Source organism: Saccopteryx leptura, chromosome 13 (assembly GCF_036850995.1).
Source record: "Saccopteryx leptura isolate mSacLep1 chromosome 13, mSacLep1_pri_phased_curated, whole genome shotgun sequence".
NCBI classification, from domain to species: domain Eukaryota; kingdom Metazoa; phylum Chordata; class Mammalia; order Chiroptera; family Emballonuridae; genus Saccopteryx; species Saccopteryx leptura.
In genome coordinates, this window is record NC_089515.1 from 16,367,723 (window position 1) to 16,391,775 (window position 24,053).

Below are 24,053 nucleotides of genomic sequence, written 5' to 3' on the forward strand. Positions count from 1 at the left end.
GCGTTTTTCCTTTTACTAGACGAATTTGCCGCTTCTGTTTCTCCCGGTTCATAGATCCCATATCGACTACCTGCTGCTCACATTCATCCTCTTCTGCCACAACATCAAAGCACCCTACATCGCCTCCGGCAACAACCTCAACATCCCCGTCTTCAGGTGAGGGCGCCATTCTAGCTGACGGTTTGGAAAGGGTTCCAGTCGGAACGTTTATTTATTCTACCTTTTGGCACGTTGTTGGAAAAATGTTAGCCTTTTTCATTTTCATTATAGGAGCAATTCATATTTATTAGGAAAAAATTTGAAAAGGACAAGAAAGCATTAAAGCTGTCTCCCCATTTCTGTGTTTTATGTGGGATACATGGTGTACTGTGAGTGGCTAAGCTTTACGGGCAATATGTACCAAATGGATAGAAAGCAATTGGAAAGAAAAGATAGCCATCTACTGCATCAGGCTTGGCAGTAGGAGGTGGGGCAGTGGTGCTGGTATAAAGGCAAGCAAGAGGAAACACGCCTGCTAACTTGGAACTCCCGTCTTACAATTGAGAAGAGCCGGGAACCTGTAACAACTGCACTGTGGCGTGAAGGTGTGTGTTTTAGAGGTTCTCAGGGGACTGCATGCGTTCCATTCCAAGGACACTGTGTATGACAAGCACGTACGTTCGGAAGCGTGGTCTGTTCAGGATGCAGACGCTTTGGTTGGCTCAGGATGCTGGATGCACTGGGAAGGGTCGAGGCTGGAGGTGGTGACTGTAGGTACCGAGGACCAGATCAGAACAATTGCTAAGCCAAAAACTTGGACTGTATCCTGTACTTGAGAAATGACATGGCAGATTTGCATTTTGAAAAGTCATTGTGGATTAGAGTGAGTTAGAACAATTCTGGCTCTATTGCAAGAGTTCAGGCAAAAGGTAACGAAGGCCTAAATGAGAAGCACAGCAGTGTGTTGGAGAGGTGAGCATTGGTCTGAAAAGTGTGTAGTGAGTTGAATTTACAAGACCCAAGTCTAGTCCAGATAGGGACTCAAGAGAAGGGAGAGGGGCGAGGCGAGAGGAAGACCCCGGGTGTTGAGCACCAGGGAGCTGGGTACCAGTGCAGCTGATCACCAATGGGGAATTGGTGAGGGGCAGGTCTCATTGGTTAGGGACATTGCAGTTTCAAACTGCAAAGCTTACGGCCTCTGTGAGGTCAGCTCTGCGAGTAGTAAGTCGAACAGGAGGATGGATTTGGAGAGACTGGAAAGGAAGTGGGCTGGCAGGTCGGGCCTCAGAGAGAGGCAGTCATTACCTTTGCAGGCTGAGAAGTCAGACCCTCAGTCTCACAGTCCGAGGAGCTCCGTCATAACTGCTCACCTCAGAGTTCTGTGGCTATAAGCAGACTCACGTGAACAATTGACGAGAAACGAAGCTATCCGTTCATGATGTCAGCTGATCCTTACTCAGCAATGCTACACACAAGAGTGGACAGGACACATAGACCTTGCCTTCAAATAGCTCACAATCTAATGGGGAATAGAGACAAAGAGCCAGCCATCCTGCAGTGTCATGTGACTCCACAGGGCAGACCTGCTTTTCCAGGGACTGAGTATCTGTGCCTGCTCTCCTGGGCACCTTTCCTGTATTGAGGAGCCTGGGACGCCGGATCAGAAAGTCATCAAAAAGTTGCTGGTAGGCACAGATTAAGAGCAAAGTCTGAGTTCTACAGAGTTCTTGCCCCACAACAGTTTGCCTCTTTTGTACACAAACAACTCATGTCCTCATTCTCTCTAGGTTCTCAACTTGGATCCCTTGGAAATGCTTACTAAACACTGAGAATTTCTGTAACTCCACTGTCCTTGTCACATGACTATGCCAGTCACTGCTTTAGGCTGTCATTCCTTCACACACGATACGCTGTAGATGACATGGCCTATTGATTGGCACCTTTCTTGTGTCACATGCTGGTCTACACATTCACAGACCACCTTTCAGGGTGCATTATTTTTGGGGTTGGTTCATCTCATTTATTATGAACTTATTCTACAGAATTTTACTTTTGAAGAGTGATATTAAGTTCTAGGAACATCGTACTGTTGTCTTTTTGTACTGACTATAGAAGATACCAAATATACATATATATCATATAAACATTTATATTTATATGAAGATTACTCTATTTGGAAAGAATATGAGAAGGCTCTGAGTTGAGAGAGGTTGACTTAATATAAGAAAATTTCAATTTTATTGCAGCAATAAATCAGTATTCTAAAAAGAGTCCTGAGGTTGTGAAAAAAATTGTTTTATTCCCATGTGTAGGTACACGAGGCAAATTCTTATTCCAACTTTTGAAAAGATGGTTTTGCTTGGTTTTAGTTTGATAAAATCATCCTTGTTTCACAAAGACACTCTGAACAACACTTATTTGAGAAAATTTCTCCAAAGTACCTTTTGCAACATTGCACTTTGTAGGAAATGTGCCATAGGCAAATTTTGAGATGTCTATGGACAGTGTCTTGAGACCATGGACAGGGCTTTAAAATTTAGCATTATTTCATACTCCTCTTAGCAGGGGTCCCCAAACTTTTTACACAGGGGGCCAGTTCACTGTCCCTCAGACTGTTGGAGGGCCGCCACATACAGTGCTCCTCTCACTGACCACCAGTGAAAGAGGTGCCCCTTCCGGAAGTGCGGCGGGGGGCAGATAAATGGCCTCAGGGGGCCGCATGCAGCCCGTGGGCCGTAGTTTGGGGACGCCTGCTCTACAGCATTGGATTGCAGGGTATATCAGAGAGGCTCCCTTGGGCTTGGAACAGCTGTAACAGAACCTCAGCCTATAAAGTGATGTTCTGAAGGCGATGAGCAGTGAGTGACTGAAACATGTCCACATCCTGGCTGTCAGCAGCTCCAACAACACGTTCACATGGCAGCTGTTTTGAAGTAAATTGAAATTTGAGGATTCTCTGTAAATAATTAATGCACTTTTGAATTTCTAGTACCTTGATCCATAAGCTTGGGGGCTTTTTCATACGGCGGAGGCTGGATGAAACGCCAGACGGGCGGAAGGACGTTCTCTACAGAGCGCTGCTCCATGGGGTGAGTATCCTGATCATTCCCAAAGACGGTCTTTACTTAGCTCAGTAGAAGCAAAAGGAGACTTGATTGCCACTTAAAAAAAACAAACCATTGGCTGAGTAATTACTTGATTGATTATTGCGTGGGAATGGTTCGATGATTATTTTTGTTACCACTGAAATATACAGTTAGAGGAGCTGTCTTGTTATTATTTATGCGAGTAAGATATTTTGTCAGTAGGGAAATTATATAGGTTTTGGGATTTTTTTTTAAGATTGAACTTTGCTGAACCTTTCTTTTCTAAGTTGGGTGGTCTTGGATTCACACTTTACTTTCTCCTGATACCCCAGCATATAGTTGAACTACTTCGACAGCAGCAGTTCTTAGAGATTTTTCTGGAAGGCACACGCTCTCGGAGTGGAAAAACCTCCTGTGCTCGGGCAGGACTTTTGTCAGTGGTGGTAGATACTCTGTCGACCAACACCATCCCGGACATCTTGATCATACCTGTCGGAATCTCCTACGATCGTATCATCGAAGGTCACTACAATGGCGAACAGCTGGTAAGAGGGCTGCCTAACCTCGGACCTTCTTTGCTTTCAAGTCTGTTGCTTTTGGAATTAATTAGGATTTTTTTTGGCACCACCTAGTTTTAAAGCGCTGTAGGAAACGGCAGGGTGGGAAAGGCGAATAGCTTTCATCGCCTGTATCAGCCTGGTTGGGGGCTGACGTGGTGCCCCCTGCAGCTGGGGCAGTGACGTGAGCAGGTGGGTCCGTGCTGGGGAATGGAAGCGCACTCGGCACTGAGTTGCCGTCTCTACTGTGGTGGCGTCTGTGTGGTTTTTCTCCCCAGGCCTTACTGTTTATGTGTAGATTCTAGATTAAGCTGGTGAGATCACGTCAACAAGGAAACTAAATTAATTTGAGAAAAGGCAGTATTACTGTTTTCTGTAAACATTTTATTGAATAAAGTATAATAGTTATAGACGAATGTACAAATCATAAGCATGTAGTTTGAATTATCACAGAGTGCACACAGCCATGTAACCAGCACCAAACTCAAGGGTGACCATTTTTCTTGATGTAAGGCACACAGTAGTTTGCCTGTTTTTGAACTCTGTACACTTGACGTTGTAGTGTGTGGTCTTTCTGCATCTGGTTTCCTTTGTTCAAGCAAGTGTTGTGTGATTCATCTTTAGAAGAGTTGCTTATTCTCATAGCTGGGTGGTATTCCCTTGTATGATTGTATCATACGTTATCTTTTCTATTGTGGAAAGACAGTTTGGTTTCTCGTTTTTGACTGTGATCATTGTTGTACATTTCTCTTGATGACCATATGCATGTATTCTTTTGGGCACATGCCCAAGAATGGAATTGTTGGGTCATAAAGTATATGTATGTTCAGCTTTAGTAAATACTGCCAAACAGGTTTCCAAAATGCTTCTACCAACTTCCCAACCTGCCGGCATTGAGAGAATTCTAGAGAAATTTAGTTTTGTTCTATAGTGTGGAAGTCTTGGGCAATATACTTGTTTTAAGCCTACTGCCCAGCACACATCAGAAGCTCAAGGACACCTGATAATTGGAAGCTTTCAAAGTTAAGTGATAGGCCTGGATTTTTTTTTTTTTTTGTATTTTTCTGAAGCTGGAAACAGGGAGAGACAGTCAGACAGACTCCCGCATGTGCCCGACCGGGATCCACCCGGCACGCCCACCAGGGGGTGACACTGCCCACCAGGGGGCGATGCTCTGCCCCTCCGGGGCGTCGCTCCGCTGCAACCAGAGCCACTCTAGTGCCTGGGGCAGAGGCCAAGGAGCCATCCCCAGCGCCCGGGCCATCCTTGCTCCAATGGAGCCTTGGCTGCAGGAGGGGAAGAGAGAGACAGAGAGGAAGGAGAGGGGGAGGGGTGGAGAAGCAGATGGGCGCTTCTCCTGTGTGCCCTGGCCGGGAATCGAACCTGGGACTTCTGCACGCCAGGCCAACGCTCTACCACTGAGCCAACCAGCCAGGGCTGGCCTGGATTCTTATCTGAATCTCTTATGAAATTATTCTTTGTGTTTGTTGGGTGTCCTGAGTGTGTATTCCACTCACGCTGTCTCGTGAGGTCATATCTGAGTCCTGTGTCCATGATATGGCTGTCGTTGTGCCTTACATATACTAAATGTTCAGTAAATGCTTACTGAATGAATCATTAGCCCCAAGGCCACAGTGGGGCTGGGTCGGACACTCAGCTGTCTAATGTTGGGTATTTGGACTCTGGTGATCATCAGATCTTAGATTAGTGGCCTCTTTGACATCTTATTTTTATCTGAGAATTGAAGAATAATTTTTTAACATTGTATCATTTTTAACCTTCCTTCGTTAGCAATTATGTTTTTGTGAATTACGTAAATAAGTACTGAATGAATTTATGTTAAATGTTTTGTTTTTCATTGACCAAATTACCTCTCCCAATGACATGGTTACATCTTTTAGAATCTTTGAATGCTCACTATTTTCTGACAGGTCTCAGTCGATGAATAGTTATTTTCTTCGTTCATCGTTTTTTTTTTACAATATGAACCTCTAGCTTCCATAAAAATCCAACTTAAAGCTCTATTCTTTGGGTAACAGAGTGTTTGCATATGTGTGAGCTTTATTTCTTACCATGTTATTCTTCCAAAATTGGAATTTAGGGAAAGCCTAAGAAGAACGAGAGCCTGTGGAGTGTAGCTAGAGGCGTTATCAGAATGTTACGGAAAAACTATGGGTGTGTCAGAGTGGACTTTGCTCAGCCGTTTTCCTTAAAGGTGAGTGTCTGCTGGGATGAAGATGTTTAAAGCGCTGGTATAGCTCGATGTCAGATCTGAGCTCCAGTTCCGCCTCCAGCCCTGCTTCTGTTGCCTCAGTTTCTTCTCTTGTAAAATGAGGACTGTGTCAGAAATGGTGTTTCCACCTGACCTGTGGTGGTGCAGTGGATGGAGCGTCGGCTTGGGATGCTGAGGGCCTCAGTTTAAAACCTCGAGGTCACCAGCTAGAGCTTGGGTTCATCAGCTGGAGTATGGGCTTGCCAGCTTGAGCACAGGATCATCAACGTGATCCCAAGGTTGCTGGCTTGAGCCCAAAGGTCACGGGCTTGAAGCCCAAAGGTCGCTGGCTTGAACCCAAGATCACTGACTTGACCAAGTGGTTACTGGCTCCACTGAACCCCCCCTGCCCCCCCATCAAGGCACGTATGAGAAGCAGTCAGTGAACAACTAAAGTGATGCAACTACGAGTTGATGCTTCTCATGTCTCTCCTCTTTCTCTCTCCCTTCCTGTCTCTCTTAAAAAGAAAAATAAAAGACTAGGATTTCCTAAATTTTTCCACTAAAGTACACCTCTTAACAAAGGACAGTAAATATCTATCTTTGGAAGATATTAGGTTCTATTAGGTTCAACATTTATTGCTTTTTTATTTATTTATTTTTAATTCATGAGACTTTTACTTGTTTTATAATATATCAGTGTTTTAAAATTGTCTTTAGGGGAAAATTTTTTAAAACATGTCTCCTAAAAGCATGGTACAAGCGACAGCCTAGGATGATCTAACCCAGTGGTTTTCAACCCCGGACCACGGACTGGTGCTGGTCCGCCAGAAATTTCGTGCATGTCTGTGAAAAAGTTAACCACCCTGATGCTCTGTGAAGACTGTTCCGTGGACTGGCCGTTGGAAACCACTGCTCTCCCCTACTATTGACTGGAATCCAGGACCCACATACTCTGAGGGATATGGCCAGTCTCATGGAGAAGCCTTGGTGGGTCCCCGAGGTCATTGCAGTGTTGAGTTCCTAGGACTTTACATTGGTTAAAGAGAAAGAGATGAGTGGGTAATGGAGTTGGGAATCCCGGGGACTGGGGACAGAATTCCTGCTTCTCCTCTGTTCCATTTCCATTTTATTGTAGAAGATTCTAATTGCTGTGCTAGGTGCTTGCTGGCCTCACGTGCTTCCAGCTTTCAGGGACCTCATCATCTCTTACTGTTTTATGGGAAAAGCTGCTGCTCAGCGTCTGCCTTGCTCTGTTTGCTTTGGGGTTGGGTGCTTCTGAGTCTCATGTGACCCTCGGGCTGTCATCTTTCCTTTAAAAGCAAGTTTATGTCAACACTAATAATAATACTGGGAATGTCAAATTGTTTCTTGAAGACGTGAGAAAAGTTCATTTTCTCCTGTAATTTATAAATGATTTTGCTTAAGCATCATCCCGTTCTTCGATGTTCAGTTCTTAGGGTTCGTCCTTGACAACTTTCCATGAGCCATTCGGGACTTCTGAAGAGAGCTGGGGTATAAGAAGCATTTCTCACGCTCTTAGCGTGCTCATTTTATAAAACACCTCCCCTTTCACTTGTTGAAGATTGAGTGTGTTCTGTGTGTGTTGATGCAAGTGAGACAATGAGAGTAAATTTTTCCCCCCAGGAATACTTGGAAAGCCACAGTCAGAAACCTGTGTCTGCCCCACTTTCTCTGGAACAAGCTCTGTTACCAGCTATACTTCCTTCCAGGTGACGTTTGTGGAAGTTTTTAATACCAACTAAGCCCTCAAGTAGCTGTTATTTTTTATATTGCACGGAAAAATGGGCTAACTTTCCTAAGAACGTGCATGTGTTTGCTTTTCTTTTCCCTTGGTCTTATAAAGGATGTTGAAGGTGGGGTGCTTTCTGTGGGGAGGGCTTTGATTTATTTGACTTATACAATCTATTTGATTTTGTGAATCAGGGAGGAGTTCTTACTTGATTTATGCTATTGAATGTTTGAGCTGAATTCTTTTGGTAGAAGCTCAGATTATGCACACTGTACATAAATGGTTCAACATATATGAGTTTTTCAGAATTCAAAATGAGTTGTGACTTAGAGGAATTGGGTATTAAGCCCTTCTTTTAATGTGTTCAAGTGTGAAATTTTCATAAAGGTTTTGAAACAAGGTACCTTGCTTTATGCGTATTTTTCAGCCAGTGGGTTTTAGAAATGACGTAGCAGTAGACTGTTTAGTTACAACTAAATAATGTGTTTTGGCCGGAAAGTGTAGTAAACATAATGGAGGACAACAACCCCTAGAAGTAATCTTTTTTGTGGTTTAAATGTAGACTGTAGTCCTGTACAGTATCTAATACGCCTACGCCTCAGGCCCATGTGGTTCGCTTGGGAAGAGAGTGGGATTGTCAAAGTGTAATCTTAAAGAAACATTTTTCAGACCCAGCGAAGTTGCCAGTGAGAGCGCAGACACGTCCACCAGTGAGTCCAGAACCGCGGCAGACGAGTCGTTCCGGAGACGACTGATTGCCAATCTGGCAGAGCACATCCTCTTCAGTAAGTAGCGCGCCCGCCTCCGTGTTTCCGCTCCGGTTCGCCCGGGGGGGGGCAGACCCTCCGAGTAGAGGAGTAAGACAGCTCACAGACAGCCTGCCGATCAGTGGGTGCTCTGGTTTTAAAAAGATACGGCGTTGCCAAAGTGACTTGTTCTCTCTTTTGCTCAGGAATTTGTTCCCTTGAACTGACTCGCAGTACAGCATCCAAGTTCATGGTTATTGTCCCTTTCCTCCCTGACCCTATGATGATTCAGCCAATCGGAGGGGCTGTTATGTGTAAAGCTTTGTCTCAGCTGTGGGGAACACAGACTGAGAAGTTCATTGGTCAGCACTTAGAGAGCCTATGCTGTTCTCTGTGGGATAGCCGTACACAATTAATTTAAGTGGGAGGGACCCAGAGTGGAGTTGAGCGTAGAATTAGCCTTCCGTAAGTTCCAAGTCACAGTGCTGTGTGGTGTGCTTTATAGCCCCTGGCAGCATCCGGGTCCCTGCGTGTGCCGCCCAGTATGTGCAGCCGTGTTTCCTGTGCCCCCTACCCCAGCAGCTCAGAGTCTCAGCACTTCCGCCCACACTGGTGGAGCGTGGGGACACCTCACCTGCTGTGGCTGCTCCGCTCTAGCTGCTGCCATGCCTGCCCCTGCTGGGCCGCGCACTCTTAAAAACATGGATGACTCTCCCGTGCTTCCGCTCTAGCTGCTGCCATGCCTGCCCCTGCTGGGCCGCGCACTCTTAAAAACATGGATGACTCTCCCGTGCTTCAGCTCTGGCTGCTGTAGATAATGCACCCTTCATGCTGGAAAGGTGGATAAAACCCACCACCCCAGTAACCAGGGGTGTTGCTGTGTAGGCTCTGCACATCGTTTTTACTGTTTTGTGCTGTGCCATTTGTAACAGATATTTACTCATGTTTTTAAAACAACTGTTAATGAACACTCTTTTTAATGGTTATAAATATAGTACTGGGTACTGTTTTGTGTTTTAAACACTGGATTCAACCTCTATAGTGAGTGAAGTATTCATGAATTCATTATCATCTCAGAAAACTCACAAGTGGTGTCTTTATTTCAGATTATTTCATAGATGCTCTCATAGTTGACTTATACAATTACAATTTTCTACAAATTCAGGGTATTGGGTTTGAGCTGTAGTCATTCTCAGACGTATGTCTGCCGCCTGCCGCCCCACCTCTGACCCACGTCTGGCCCGGGTGAAAGAGGAAGCGAGCATGTGATGAGCAGCGACACTGGGCTGGTGGCAGGAGGTCCGCTTCCTTCTCACTCAGCCCCAAGGACTGGGTGGCGGCCTCGTTCTACCAGTGGGGGAGCTCGGGCGGGAATTTGAGTGCTTTTCCCCAACTCACAAAATTAGTCAGTGTAGAAGTTAGCTTTTGAACCCAGATTTTCTGACTTTGAATCTGCCTCCCCCCGCACCTTTGTTTGAACGTGGCGGTGAACTCCTGTGGGAGCTGTATAGCATCACAGTTCCAGTGGTCCGCGGCCAGGAGCAGGTCCAGCAAGGCGGCAGTGGGACATTCTGCAGCGCCCGCAGGGCGGGCTCGTGCTCTGGGTCTTGGTGTTTCCATATAGGTGGCTCTTGGTCATTCGGGACCTAAATTCCAGTATCCTGGATTGAAAGCAGACCTGCCTTAGACTGAATTCTAATATACTGTATGATGAACAGTGACCTTTCCTGGCCCAGAACGTGGTATAATGTTGTAACTTCCTTTTGGTAAATCGCCTTTATGGGAAATGCGGTGGAGAACTTTTAGAGTTTCAAATGCTCCTATTTAAGATTGAGGTACTTTTCAAAGTTTCAGCTCTATTTAAAAAAAAATAAGTGTAACTAAAGCTTTGTGTTTGCCTTTCAGCGGCTAGCAAGTCCTGTGCCATCATGTCAACACACATTGTGGCCTGCCTGCTCCTCTACCGCCACAGGCAGGTACGTCCGCAGTGTCGCCTGGGTAACAGTAAGCGGGACAGTGCTTCGTCAGCTGTTTAAATACTGAGTCGCTGGTGGAGCTGGCTCAGCTCTGGCCGGTCCTGTGAGGTCAACAGTAATATAAGCTAAGGGCCCTGCCCCCAGGAGCTCACAGACCTGGTGAGGAAATCTACATGGGAAAACTAGACTGCTTCATTTATTTATTTAGTATTGATTGATTGATAGATTTTTTTTTTTTTTTTTTAAGAGGAAGGGAGAGAGAGAGAGCGACATTGATTTGTTGCTCCACTTATTTGTGCATTCACTGGTTGGTTCTTGTATGTGTCCTGAGCAGAGATTGAACCTGTAACCTTGGTGTATTGGGGTGATGCTCTAACTCACTGAGCTGCCTGGCCAGGGGCCAAGGCTGCTTTTTATATGTATATAAAATAGTAATATATCCTTTTGAGTGATCTAGTTAATGTCAATAAGGCCTATTTTGATTGACATGCGGATAGCGAATGGTTGTCCAGCTCTTTGATTTGTATTTAGGGCCATGCTCCACCCTCGTGCAATGCCCTTGTGCTGTGATGGGCCGTGTCTGTCTCGCTCAGCAAACATGTTCTCAACACCGAACATAGAGCCAGTATCTCTAGGCCCCCAATAAACATCTGTCAGATAGGTATTCAGTGTGAGGGGAATTCTTGCTAAAATTAAGCACTTCTCATTTTCAGATGGTGGCTTCTTCTCTTTCTGATCTTATATGCTCATATTGTGTGTGACTAGAGTGTCTCTCAGGGTGAAATACCAATTTCTTGACCTGGGGGGCCAGCTTTTTAGCCAGTGTTTTTGACTTTCTCTGCATTGGTGTCACGGCCCCTTTTCTGTGTGTGCCAACAGGAGCTACAGGAAAGCCAAGGCAAGGAGAAGTCCTCAGAACGGCCTCTGGCCTCTGGGAAGTAGGCTCTTCTCTGTCATGAGACCATTCTGTCTGTTTCTCTAGGGAATTGATCTGTCCACGTTGGTGGAGGACTTCTTTGTGATGAAGGAGGAAGTCCTGGCTCGTGACTTTGACCTGGGGTTCTCGGGAAATTCCGAAGATGTGGTCGTCCACGCCATACAGCTGCTGGGAAACTGTGTCACCATCACCCACACCAGCAGGAACGATGAGTTCTTCATTACTCCCAGCACAACTGTCCCGTCAGTCTTTGAGCTGAACTTCTATAGCAACGGGGTCCTGCACGTCTTCATCCTGGAGGCCATCATAGGTATGCCGGGCGCCGAGCATCTTTATGGAAACACAAGGGCCTAAGACACACAGTGGTGTCCACTTCAGTTTGAATGGTGGCCTCTTGTTTGAGGGAATGTGTTGCTGTCTTTTTAGCTTTCACCTAAAAATACAGTCTGCTGTATTACGATAGCTTCTTTTTCCATCTATTATTCAACAAGTAGCTCCTGAATTACTGCATAGTATTACACTTATGACTAAGGAAGAAAGATAAGGTGTCCGCTATCCCAGAGCTGAGAAGCTAAGGGAGAGGGGACATGCACATGGCAGTGGTGAGAAGCTAAGGGAGAGGGGACACGCACACGGCAGCGGGGAGAGACTAAGGGAGAGGGGACACGCACATGGCAGCGGGGAGAGACTACGGGAGAGGGGACATGCACATGGCAGTGGTGAGAAGCTAAGGGAGAGGGGACACGCACACGGCAGCGGGGAGAGACTGAGGGAGAGGGGACACGCACACGGCAGTGGTGAGAAGCTAAGGGAGAGGGGACACGCACATGGCAGCGGGGAGAGACTACGGGAGAGGGGACATGCACATGGCAGTGGTGAGAAGCTAAGGGAGAGGGGACACGCACACGGCAGCGGGGAGAGACTACAGGAGAGGGGACACGCACATGGCAGCGGGGAGAGACCAAGGGAGAGGGGACACGCACATGGCAGCGGGGAGAGACTACGGGAGAGGGGACACGCACATGGCAGCGGGGAGAGACCAAGGGAGAGGGGACACGCACATGGCAGCGGGGAGAGACTACGGGAGAGGGGACACGCACATGGCAGCGGGGAGAGACCAAGGGAGAGGGGACACGCACACGGCAGCGGGGAGAGACTACGGGAGAGGGGACACGCACACGGCAGCGGGGAGAGACTACGGGAGAGGGGACACGCACACGGCAGCGGGGAGAGACTAAGGGAGAGGGGACACGCACACGGCAGCGGGGAGAGACTAAGGGAGAGGGGACACGCACACGGCAGCGGGGAGAGACTAAGGGAGAGGGGACACGCACATGGCAGCGGGGAGAGACTACGGGAGAGGGGACACGCACACGGCAGCGGGGAGAGACTAAGGGAGAGGGGACACGCACACGGCAGCGGGGAGAGACTACGGGAGAGGGGACACGCACACGGCAGCGGGGAGAGACTACGGGAGAGGGGACACGCACACGGCAGCGGGGAGAGACTAAGGGAGAGGGGACATGCACACGGCAGCGGGGAGAGACTACGGGAGAGGGGACACGCACACGGCAGCGGGGAGAGACTAAGGGAGAGGGGACACGCACACGGCAGCGGGGAGAGACTAAGGGTGAGGGGACATGCACATGGCAGCGGTGTGAGTGGTGGGGGCTCAGGTGTGACCCAGGGCAACACAGCAGGAGAGCAGGGGGCAGAAGCCCCCGAGGAAGGCTTTGGGTGGAGTTGGGGTCACATGGACCGCTGAGACATGAGTCCTGAGGGGATTTACTTACATTTCTCCAGTGAAATGCAGATGATTTTTATTTTTTTTATTTATTTTTTTTTTTTTATTTTCCGAAGCTGGAAACGGGGAGAAACAGACAGACTCCCGCATGCGCCCGACCGGGATCCACCCAGCTCGCCCACCAGGGGCGATGCTCTGCCCCTCTGGGGTGTCGCTCTGCCTCGACCAGAGCCACTCTAGCGCCTGGGGCAGAGGCCAAGGAGCCATCCCCAGCGCCCAGGCCATCTTTGCTCCAATGGAGCCTTGGCTGCGGGAGGGGAAGAGAGAGACAGAGAGGAAGGAGGGGGGGGCAGAGGTGGAGAAGCAAATGGGTGCTTCTCTTATGTGCCCTGGCCGGGAATCGAACCCGGGTCCCCCGCACGCCAGGCTGACGCTCTACCACTGAGCCAACCGCAGATGATTTTTAGCTGTGACAACCTACTAGGGCAGTCCAGGTGTCCCGAGCCAGGGGACGTTTCTCTGGAGCCCCGGGGCGGCCGGCCTCATGGCAGCTCTCCTTCCCCAGCCTGCAGCCTCTACGCCGTCCTGAAGAAGAGGCCCGTGGGCGGGCTGGCCAGCGGGCCCCCCAGCGCCGTCAGCCAGGAGCAGCTGGTGCGGAAGGCAGCCAGCCTGTGCTACCTGCTGTCTAACGAAGGCACCATCTCTCTCGTGAGTCAGCCCTTCTCCGTGTTGCCTGTCTCTTCTCCTTGAGCTTTTCTATGGGAACAGAAAGCACCTTTGTGTTGCTCTTAGACGAGTCTTGGTCTGTTACCAAGGCTTTCTCTTCTCTCTCGGTGACCTCCAAACCAGTCTGTGGTTTGCTGTCGGGGTGCTGCTGGAGTCACCGCTCTAGTGCGCCCTAGTGCACACACGAGGTGTGTTAGGACAGGTGGTCAGCATTCTGCATTCGTCTCGTTAAACTTACTGAGCTCTTAGTAGCATTTGGCACTGGGTCAGAGGTTTGTAAGTGATTAACACGCTCACTCGTGGATGACAGGTCCACAGAAAAGAGTCCGGAACAATCTTAAAAATCATCTGCTCAACCCTTTCTCACTTTCCAAAAGGGGAAACGAAGGCCCAGCAGTCCTCATGAGCCTTTGTGTTAGATTCAAGCATGTGTTGACAGTTACCACGAGGCATATGTATTAAGCGGTAGAGAAGTAATTTTTTCTAAAACTCATCAACACACTTATTTAAAGTCAGGTATCCTCTCGCACCTACCTGAATGTGCCTCGGGACGTCTACGAGTGCGTGTGTTCTGAGTACAGCCTTCCTCCGCAGTGTTCTTTGCACGTGACATACTGTGACCCTGTTGGAGAGTCCATTTTGTCCCAGCCTTTTGGGGCAGAGTGGGAGGGGAGGAGGGAGATGAGGCCCCGAGGTGGCCGTTACCTGGGTCTGTTTTGAGTTACTTGATTATTGTGTTTGCTTATCCACCACCCGTGCAGACGGTACTTACGGTGTGATAGCTTTTGCAGAGAAACTGTCTAATAGAGAAGGAACAGGAGGGGGCCTGACCGGCAGCCCCTCTGAGGGCTTGGTCGACGGGGGGCGGGGAGAGACCGCGCCTGGGAACACCCGTGGCAGGTGGTCCCACACTGGGTGCTCTGCCAGCCGGGGAACAGGTCTCTTCTGTGGCCTCGCTCACGACCACACATATGTATCAGAGGGTGGGCGTCGGAAATCTTAGGATTTGCCCAGCAGAGCGAGGTGGGGTATGTCATGGAAGTCTTTGGCTTTTCTGTATTTAATAAAAGTGTGGGACCGTGACATTGACGTTGACATGTATTTTCCTTTCAGCCCTGCCAGACGTTTTACCAGATCTGCCACGAAACGGTGGGCAGGTTCGTCCAGTACGGCATCCTGGTCGTGGCGGAGGTGAGGCCGCGCTCCCGTTCGCCCTTGTTCCGTTTCTCGCTCTTCATTTCCTTGTCTTTTCCTACCAATTATTTTAACCTGTGTTACAACTACTTACTTTAAGCAGTGATTACATTTGACATGTAGTCCAGACCAGGTGAAGAGAAGAGAAAAATCAGAATGGGGAGAGTGAAGGCCTTTTGGGATTGTTTAAGATTTTGATTCCTTTTTTGCTGTGGCTTGCACACACGCGCTTTTCTCTTTTGAGATTTTGTTGTAATTTCGGTAGATTTAGTCTAGTGGGTGTGGCCTGCGAAAGGAGATGTCCGTTTGGAAGAGTGGAGGGTATTTTTACCTGATGTGTCTGGTGGCTTTCCCCCTCCTCTAGGCTGGGGGAGGGGAGTGGATTGAGGCCGTAAATCACAGGACGGAGAGGAGGGGCGCAGGCCATGAGAGAGGCTGCGGGGGGTGGGGGGGTGGGGTGGAGGCGGGGGTCTGGCCCGCGGGGGTCTGGCCGGCGGGGCTTGTGTGCCTGTGCGCCCACGGTCACTGTTGGTCCTCTCCTTGGCACAGCAAGATGATCAGGAAGACGTTAGCCCTGGTCTCGCCGAGCAGCAGTGGGACAAGAAGCTTCCTGACCCTTTGTCCTGGAGAAGCGATGAAGAGGATGAAGATAGTGATTTCGGCGAGGAGCAGCGAGATTGCTACCTGAAGGTACTTTGGGGAGGAATTCTGGTGGGCAGGACGGAGAGGAGGAGAGGTTTATGCTGCTGGTTAACGACTGGTTAACAAGGTCGCGATGAGCTGGGCTCGGGTGACCTAGCTGAAGGCCCCTCCACCCAGCATGACACTTCCACCTGGAGAATAAGGGCACTAACGCTGTTTGGGCTGAATACCTTCAGTTATTCGTTTGAGTAGAATTAGATGGAATAGAAAACAGGAGTGAACATTTGGGAACGGGACTGTCCCGGATGAGGTCGCTCGTGATACTCACCGGAACGAGCAGGTGCAGCCGGGCGCCCACAGCGCACTTACTCCTGACGAGGCGGGGCTTGCGGTCAGCGGTCACCCGAGCAGGTGCAGCCGGGCGCCCACAGCGCACTCACTCCTGACGAGGCGGGGCTTGCGGTCAGCGGTCACCCGAGCAGGTGCAGCCGGGCGCCCACGGCGCACTCACTCCTGACGGGGCGGGGCTTGCGGTCAGCGGTCACCCGAGCAGGTGCAGAGGGGCGCCCACAGCGCACTCACTCCTGACGGGGCGGGGCTTGCGGTCAGCGGTCACCCGAGCAGGTGCAGCCGGGCACCCACGGCGCACTCACTCCTGACGAGGCGGGGCTCGTGGCCAGTGGTCACCCAAGCAGGGAGCACCCGCCTTGCGGCGCCGCCCTGCCCACGGTCGAAACGCGTGCTCGCTGTCGGCCTGCTTGCTCCATGTCAGTCCTGTTCGCCATCCCTTCCAGAATTTTATACATCCAGCTTCAGTTAAAACAGATCACAGGAGAAAATTTGGAGTTTTAAATTTGTCCCCGATTTAGAAAAGCCAATTTTGTCTAATTTGTAATTTTAGAAATTGGTAATAATGGCCTATGTTTTCTGAATACCCTCAGTGGATTACGCTCTCTGCAGGGGGGTGACACCCTAGTTCACATACAGACACCCCCATCACACACACAGCACACACAGGACGATAGGTCTGGAGACCGATGACATTCAGGAGTGTTTCCATCTGGGTTGTGTTAGTGGCAAGGAGGGGCAGGGGTCTTGCTCCTGCACACAGAGGGCTTGTCTGTGTGCGCATGTTATGGGGCCCGTCACCCCCCCTCACCCGTCCTCTGCTGGGCTGTGGGCTGCAGGACAGCTGAACGCGGCCGGAGGTGGGGCCCGGGAAGGACTGAGACGGCCTGTGGTCTTGTCCTGGGACCTGTTTGCGCACTTGAGTGGCTGTCGAGCTCCAGCCTGCAGAGTCCTCCTCGGGGCCAGCTGTTTTCAGTGACGACAATGTGTCATAATGAGCCATTCAGGTGCGACAGTTTCGTCCAGGCTGCTGCTCAGTGACATACACCTCCAGTGCCCTACAAGTCATTGGCAAGGAAGCGTGCCTTTCAAACCGGATAGGCATTCCAACAGGTTCTGTGCACAGGGCGCAGTGGGCCGCCTCCGCGTGGCGACAGGAAGGCCTCTCTCAGGTTCCTGGCCCTCCCGGGACGTGCCTCTGTCCGCGCGTCGCCCCACCGTCCCTTCTCCATGACTGTGTCCCTGCTCCTGCGCAGGTGAGCCAGTCCAAGGAGCACCAGCAGTTCATCACCTTCCTGCAGAGGCTCCTGGGCCCCTTGCTGGAGGCCTACAGCTCCGCCGCCATCTTCATCCACAACTTCAGCGGCCCCGTCCCGGAGCCAGAGTTCCTGCAGAAGCTGCACAGATACCTCATCACCAGGACGGAGAGGAGTGTCGCCGTCTATGGTACACATGCCACTCGTCTGGCTGCTTTTAAATCTGCGACCTTTTGGATGATAGGAATCTGCTAATTGGGAACACATTTGGGAAAAAAATTGCAAACTTTCCCTGACCCCTCACTGCATAGTCTCCTCATCTGTGAAGCTCATGCACGTCCTCACTGCATAGTCTCCTCATCTGTGAGGCTCACGCACGTCCTCACTGCATAGTCTCCTCATCTGTGAGGCTCACACACGTCCTCACTGCATAGTCTCCTCATCTGTGAAGCTCATGCACGTCCTCACTGCATAGTCTCCTCATCTGTGAGGCTCACGCACGTCCTCACTGCATAGTCTCCTCATCTGTGAGGCTCACGCACGTCCTCACTGCATAGTCTCCTCATCTGTGAGGCTCACGCACGTCCTCACTGCATAGTCTCCTCATCTGTGAGGCTCACGCACGTCCTCACTGCATAGTCTCCTCATCTGTGAGGCTCATGCACGTTGTTGCACGTGGCTGTGTTTTCTCCTTGTTGCTTGGTAGTGGTCCACTGTAAAACATTTACCACGGTTTATTTATTCATTCTGCTGTCGACAGGTGTTTGGGCTATTGCAGTTCAGAGCTGCTATGAATCATGCTGCTCTGAACGTCGTTGAGTGTGTCTTTGGATTCATATATGTGCACGTTGTGTTGGGCACATATCTAGGAGTGGACTTGCCTAGTCACAGGGTGTGGGACATCCCTCCCTCCCTTCCTCCTCCCCCCCTCTCATTAATCTTCTCTCTTCTTTTCCTTAAAAGATGACAAAGTAGGTTTAGAGAAACAGCAAATCCTTTGGGACCTCATGGTCACCAGCAGCAGAGATGGAGCTTGACCCCAGGGTGCTGACTTGCTCCACCCGTCTCTGTAGCCTTCACACTTTCTTACTGTGGGCTTTGGGGTTTTGCTGAGTGACACATGTGACAAGGTCTTCTTCTCTCTCCGTAGCTGAGAGTGCCACATACTGTCTTGTGAAGAACGCTGTGAAAATGTTTAAGGATATTGGGGTAAGTGTCCACCGCTTATGAGGTAAAAGCTTGTGTTAAGCTCTGTTCCCTTCTCTATACATCTAGTCTGTGAGCCACCTCGTGTTGGGTGGGGCCCTAAGCGGCAGTTCCTGCTGGAGTAACGTGAAGGCATTTCTGGGGACGGTGGGGGCATGGTGAAGAGGAGGCCCATCGGTAGATTCTTCCAGAATTTTGCTGGTTTTCACCGTCATTCCAAAAACTGTTTATATATAAAGTGTTGACGTGTTTCAAGATGCCACTGCAGGTTGTCAGGGCTACTAACTAGGCCACATGATTCTCAGTTGTTTCTACCAGTGTTGCTAGAAGTATGCTCAACCGTCCCTTCCATGTATCGTGTGGGACTTGAGTTCCATGGAGAGACTAGTGGTCTGAGTGGGGCCATATGTGACTTTATTCTAACATGAATCTGAGCAGCTAGCACACTGGTGGCAGTCCACCAAACAACGCCACACCTGTCCCCACCACCCCCCAGCCCACGCTCATACACACGTGCGGTCCGTGTACTTATAGCCAGGATGTGGTTTTGTAAGCCTTTCTGCTGTTTGGGGTCTGGGACACAGGTCGGGGTTGGTGACAGAAATGTCCCCCTTTTCTGTTTACATTTAATTTAACTTAAACTTTCTTTCTAGGTTTTCAAAGAGACCAAACAAAAGAGAGTGTCTGTTTTAGAACTCAGCAGCACTTTTCTACCTCAGTGCAACCGGCAGAAACTTCTAGAATATCTTCTGAGTTTTGTGGTGCTGTAGGCGACGCCAGGCACCTCTGGCATGTGAAGGGCCTGGGCCAGGGGCTCCCAGGCCCCCGCCGCCGGCTGGGCAGGTGCAGGTGCCGCCACGTGGCCAGGCCTGACCTGTCCCGACGGGACCTCTGGGAAGACAAGTGCCTTCCCCCCCGTGGATCTGTGACCGCCAGCTCTGAGACGCCGTCGCAGCCCACAGATGACACGGGGGGCCTCCGCCTCCATTTGCAATTCCTAATCAATAGATTACAGAGTGAAATCTCAAAAAATGATTTTGGAGTTAAAGATTTACGTTTTGACTATAACTGTTAAGGACTAATTACTATGAAGAACAAAAAAATGTAGTCGTAGTCCTGAACTGAATCTTGTGTACTTAATGCAGTTGGGGAATTCATTGGAGTTTTTTCTGATTAACTGTTAATCTTCCTTTAACAATAATTGAGTCATGCATTTACTGTTTTTTTTCCCCAGTCTTGTCAATAGAAGGTAAATTTTAAAATGGGAACAGCTTTCATCCCACAGTGCTTTGCAGAAGAATGGGCTGGTGCACATCACACCAGGCGTTGCAGCGCTGTCCTCTGCAGTCAGGTTTAGAAGGCGTCTCAAGAGCTACATGAAAACACAGCATCAGGTCAGGTCAGGTCAGTGCAGAGATCAGGTGGCCAGTATCTGACACCAGGAAGTACATTTGGCTGGCAAGACTCAAGGTAAACTGGGCCAGAACACTGACTTTGAAAACTTGCTTGTATGAAAAAGCAGCGCTTCGTTTTACATGTCCAGCCAGTACTTAGGAACAACTTCCTTCTGTTTCGTGTCTGTGTCCTCTCCCACCCTGGGGGGTACCTGCCTCTCGCAGGTACAGCTCTTTCTTAGAGATCCTCCAGCTGAGTAGCAGCTGTCCTGACTTGGTCAGCATGGCCTGACCGCCTGTCAGCAGGAGGGCCCCGGCGGTGGCTGCTGACCTGGGCCCTGCTGTCCCACACGGGCTGTGCGCTGGGCCTCGTCTGGCGACCGGCACCTGTCGGGGTGCAGTGGGTACCCTGTGCAGCGTTTGTGGTGGCCCTGCTGATGGGTACGTGGTCAGAGGCATTTATAGAGTTTTAGCTTTGAGAAGAGTCATGGTTCTTTAAAAATGTGGTGGGTTATATATTTCAACCCTGATGCCACATAGTGGCAAAGCATTGTCACAAGCCGTCTGTTCATCACAGGTAGGTGCCTTTTTGTGGGCGGGCAGCTTAGTGTTAGTTAATTGTGGTAATGACGGTGATTTCTCAAGGGTCATATGATATTAAAATGGTTTTCTAACAGCTCATTGCCCCTTCTCTCCATGGTATTGTGGAACGAGGAGCTTTTCCTAAGGAATACTGCCTCTAGTCATTGAACCTGATGTAAAAGTCCTGGGAATGAAGTGTGTACTTTCCTAAGCTTGTATTTTAAACACTAATCATGTCTCATGACTTCCGTGTGTTTGGGGAGGGAAGGGTCCTGATTTTTACTGCACTTTGTACGACATACTCTGTGTGGAACTCGTAGCAATAAGGCCGCGCTGTGGTGGCCTCCACTCTTTTTAGATTGCCCACGTGGGAGATGTTCTTTCTGGATGGGAGCTCACGTAGCGTGAAGCCACTGTCAGTGTTGTAGCGGCTCTGGTGTGGAGTGAGGTCTTCGCCCTGCAGTGTTCTGTTTTACCAGGAGTCCTGCTTTTGGGGGACACACAGGAGGCTAGTTTACCCCCTTGGGTGTTCCTTATCTAGGCCAGCAGACATTTCAGTAGTTTTCTTTCCTCATCCCCTGAATTAAAGATCAAGGATCGCTCAGACTGTCTCTTGGTCATCTGGAACGTCAGGGTGGGGACTGACTCCTAGTGGCCGCCGCTGCCCTGCTTGTGGTCTCTGCCAGGAGCTGCCGCTTTGCCAGCCCGAGCAGGAACACGGCTTCCCGGGCTTCGTGCCCCTCCAGTCGGTCTGTTTGCCAGACTCGGCTCGGATGCTTTGGGGAACGCACCACAGCACTCCCTAGCTCTCTGGCCACTTCCCTCACTGTGAGAATCATATGCATGCTTTTTTGTAATTAACTGGTGCCTTGAAAACCTTTTTTAAGAAAAAAAATCTCAACCAAAGTTACGCTCATGCCGACAAGCCGACCCCGAGTTAACTTCAGCCCCGCTCGCCCCTCAGTGCCTGTCCCCGAGAACTCACACGGCAACACACGGCTCCCAGGGCGCAGTTCTGCTTCCAGGGCTTATTCTCATCGTTTCCCCAAAGCGAATGGCTTCCATGTAAGACTCAACAAACTAGGTGCTTGTACATAACTTACTCCAGCTCACTAGTGGCATTTCTCTGAACCGGAAATGCATGCCCTCCAGGGAAAGACTGTGAGTCCAGGGAAACAAAATACCTGAATAACAAACAGTGTGACATTGCATGCTTTCACCAGGAGAACCTCCTGAGTAATTCGGAAGAGGAGAAGGAGTGTTTGCTGTCTTACATTGTAAGGAGAACAAAGGGAAAGACCGAGTGTGGAACGTAGAACTAGGAACTAGTAAGGGAGGTGCCAGGGGCCTGCCTTCTCAGATCGGAGCAGTCCTGAGGGCAACTGCAGTGTCCCCTGAAGGGGAGAAGCACTGCCCGTAGTCCTCCGTGGGTGAGCGCTGTGTTCTGTAGAGGGAAGTCACTGGTAAAGTAAATCGGACGTCCACCCTCCTTTCTAGACACAGCATGTGCTTAGGGGCTGCGAGTGCTAAGCCTGCTTCACCTGGAATTTACAAACCTGTGACCCCAGGGCCTTTGCCCCGCTTTAGGACACCTCTGAATCTCTTACTAGTTTCCCTTAGAAAACGTTTTGGGAAACACCAGGTTAGGAGTTCTCTAAGGGGACAAAACAGTCACTAACAGGTGGCATGGAGGCAGAATTTGCGTGAGTTTTGTACAATCAGATGTTACAGTTGATGGGTTAGTCCCTCCTGCCGAGACAGGAAGCACAGAGATTGTGTTTAGGCCCCTGAGCCCTTTGCTTTGACGGAAACATCAGCCGTCAGTGACCCTGGGTTTTTCACTGAAAGAAAAATTAACAGATAAATGGGCAAATAATGAAGATTTTCATTCAGATTTAGAAAAAAAATATCGCACAACTGAATGTAGATTTTTACCCAGAGATAGTTCTAATGTTTAGAAGATAGGACCTATTACTGAAGTTTTTAAGACTTAATTTGGAAGTAAATCTGTTTTTTAAAACACTCTTTTTAGGAACTTGAGGCTTGACATCTGGCACTTTAGTTTAATAGAAACTAATGATTGCACTTGAAAGAGACTTTTGACTTCATTTCTAAACATCTAAAGCCCAGGAGTGCCTCGGTGGAAGGTGATAAACTACTAGCCTGTTGTATAAAGAAACATTAAATTCCTCTTACTGTGAAATAACACAGCATGATTTTGCAAGTGGCACTTATTTGGAAACATGGATTGATTTTTATGCCTGTTTATGTAAGAAGCACTGACTTGTAGTTTTGTTTTAATAAACCAAAAAATGAACATATTCTTGATGTCTTGCATTTGTAGCTACAAGTTCCCTACATACTCGATTATACAGTTGTTCTTGTTGGACTTTATGTAGAACTTTATTAAAAATGCTGGTGAGAAATAATCTTACATAAATTTATGAACCTGTAGTGTGTAATTTTATTACCGACTCAGAGCTTTTGGAATGTGATCAGCATTTGGAAAGGACTGATTCTAGTCCCCCTTTTTAACGCCTTGCTGTCTGTCTTGTACATGCGTATCTCGTAAAATTCTGGTGTTCCTCCTTGGAGATACAAAGGTGTTGTCTTAACTGTTGCCCGCAGCGCCCATGCTGTCCGGCCCGCCGGGCCTCCCGTGGACATGCTGCTGCTGCTCCCAGTAGCGTCCCCAGCCCTCCTGTCTGCTGTCTGTTTCCTACACGGCTTCATTCTCCTCCAGCCCTTCCTTGCCTCCTATTCTTTACAGGACGCTCCTGGTGGTGTTGCCGGATCCTCTCATCTTTTTAAACTAAATTTTTGCCTGAAATTTGTGGTTTTTAATATGAAACACCCTCATTTTTACATATTGGTACAACAAACTACATGGATCGTGTAAACTGCTTCTCTGGGCCATTTTTCTCTCCTCAGCTGCCTGTTCTCGCCTTCTGGCCCAGGGAGGCTAACGAGAGGGTTCTCCCGGGAGCCAGAGGCAATCGTTGTGCTCATCCAAGGAAAGCAGGGGTGCGGTGTCGAAGCAGGGCCTTGGTGGCCCCCGCGTGGCATTTTTTTTTTATTATTTATTTTTCTTTTTATATTTTTCTGAAGCTGGAAACGGGGAGAGACAGTCAGACAGACTCCCGCATACACCCGACCGGGATCCACCTGGCACGCCCACCAGGGGCGACGCTCTGCCCACCAGGGGGCGATGCTCTGCCCCTCCGGGGCGTCGCTCTGCCACGACCAGAGCCACTCTAGTGCCTGGGGCAGAGGCCAAGGAGCCATCCCCAGCACCCGGGCCATCCATGCTCCAATGGAGCCTTGGCTACGGGAGGGGAAGAGAGAGACAGAGAGGAAGGAGGGGGGGGCGTGGAGAAGCAAATGGGCGCCTCTCCTATGTGCCCTGGCCGGGAATCGAACCCAGGTCCCCTGCACATCAGGCCGACGCTCTACCACTGAGCCAACTGGCCAGGGCCCCGGGTGGCGTTTCATCACACAGCGGCCCTTGGAGTTGGCCTCGGATGCCCAGCTCTTTGCCTTGCCCGTTCCAAAGAGGGAGCTGTTGTTGCCACTGCCTGTGGGCTTGGTACTGGTGTGAAATCTACTTCAACTCGAAGCGATTAGAATAAGTGAGCGAACAAAGCCTCCCAGCCTTCTGGGAGAATATCTTACCACTTCATATTGCAGGTTAGTTGAGAATTAGAAGGAAAAGAAC

At 49.5% G+C, this 24,053-nt stretch overlaps 1 protein-coding gene and 1 non-coding gene across 4 annotated transcripts in view; one reads left to right on the forward strand and one right to left on the reverse strand.

The window, feature by feature from the left end:
- GPAM (glycerol-3-phosphate acyltransferase, mitochondrial) overlaps window positions 1–22,659 on the forward strand; it is a 57,746-nt gene extending 35,087 nt beyond the window's left edge. For all 3 annotated transcript variants that reach the window (XM_066355090.1, XM_066355089.1, XM_066355091.1), the window contains exons 8-21: window positions 20–156; window positions 2,969–3,068; window positions 3,398–3,610; window positions 5,724–5,837; window positions 7,482–7,567; window positions 8,257–8,372; window positions 10,239–10,309; window positions 11,292–11,556; window positions 13,556–13,698; window positions 14,830–14,907; window positions 15,460–15,600; window positions 17,157–17,346; window positions 18,307–18,365; window positions 19,016–22,659. In XM_066355090.1, coding sequence (XP_066211187.1) covers window positions 20–156; window positions 2,969–3,068; window positions 3,398–3,610; window positions 5,724–5,837; window positions 7,482–7,567; window positions 8,257–8,372; window positions 10,239–10,309; window positions 11,292–11,556; window positions 13,556–13,698; window positions 14,830–14,907; window positions 15,460–15,600; window positions 17,157–17,346; window positions 18,307–18,365; window positions 19,016–19,132 — 1,830 coding nt within the window. In that variant the 3' untranslated portion in view covers window positions 19,133–22,659. The remainder of the gene's footprint in view (window positions 1–19; window positions 157–2,968; window positions 3,069–3,397; window positions 3,611–5,723; window positions 5,838–7,481; window positions 7,568–8,256; window positions 8,373–10,238; window positions 10,310–11,291; window positions 11,557–13,555; window positions 13,699–14,829; window positions 14,908–15,459; window positions 15,601–17,156; window positions 17,347–18,306; window positions 18,366–19,015) is intronic.
- A 1,078-nt stretch (window positions 22,660–23,737) lies between these two features.
- On the reverse strand, window positions 23,738–23,813 carry TRNAI-GAU (transfer RNA isoleucine (anticodon GAU)). Its single transcript has one exon. It is a non-coding gene; the product is annotated as a tRNA-Ile (tRNA).
- Between the last annotated feature and the right edge of the window lie 240 nt (window positions 23,814–24,053).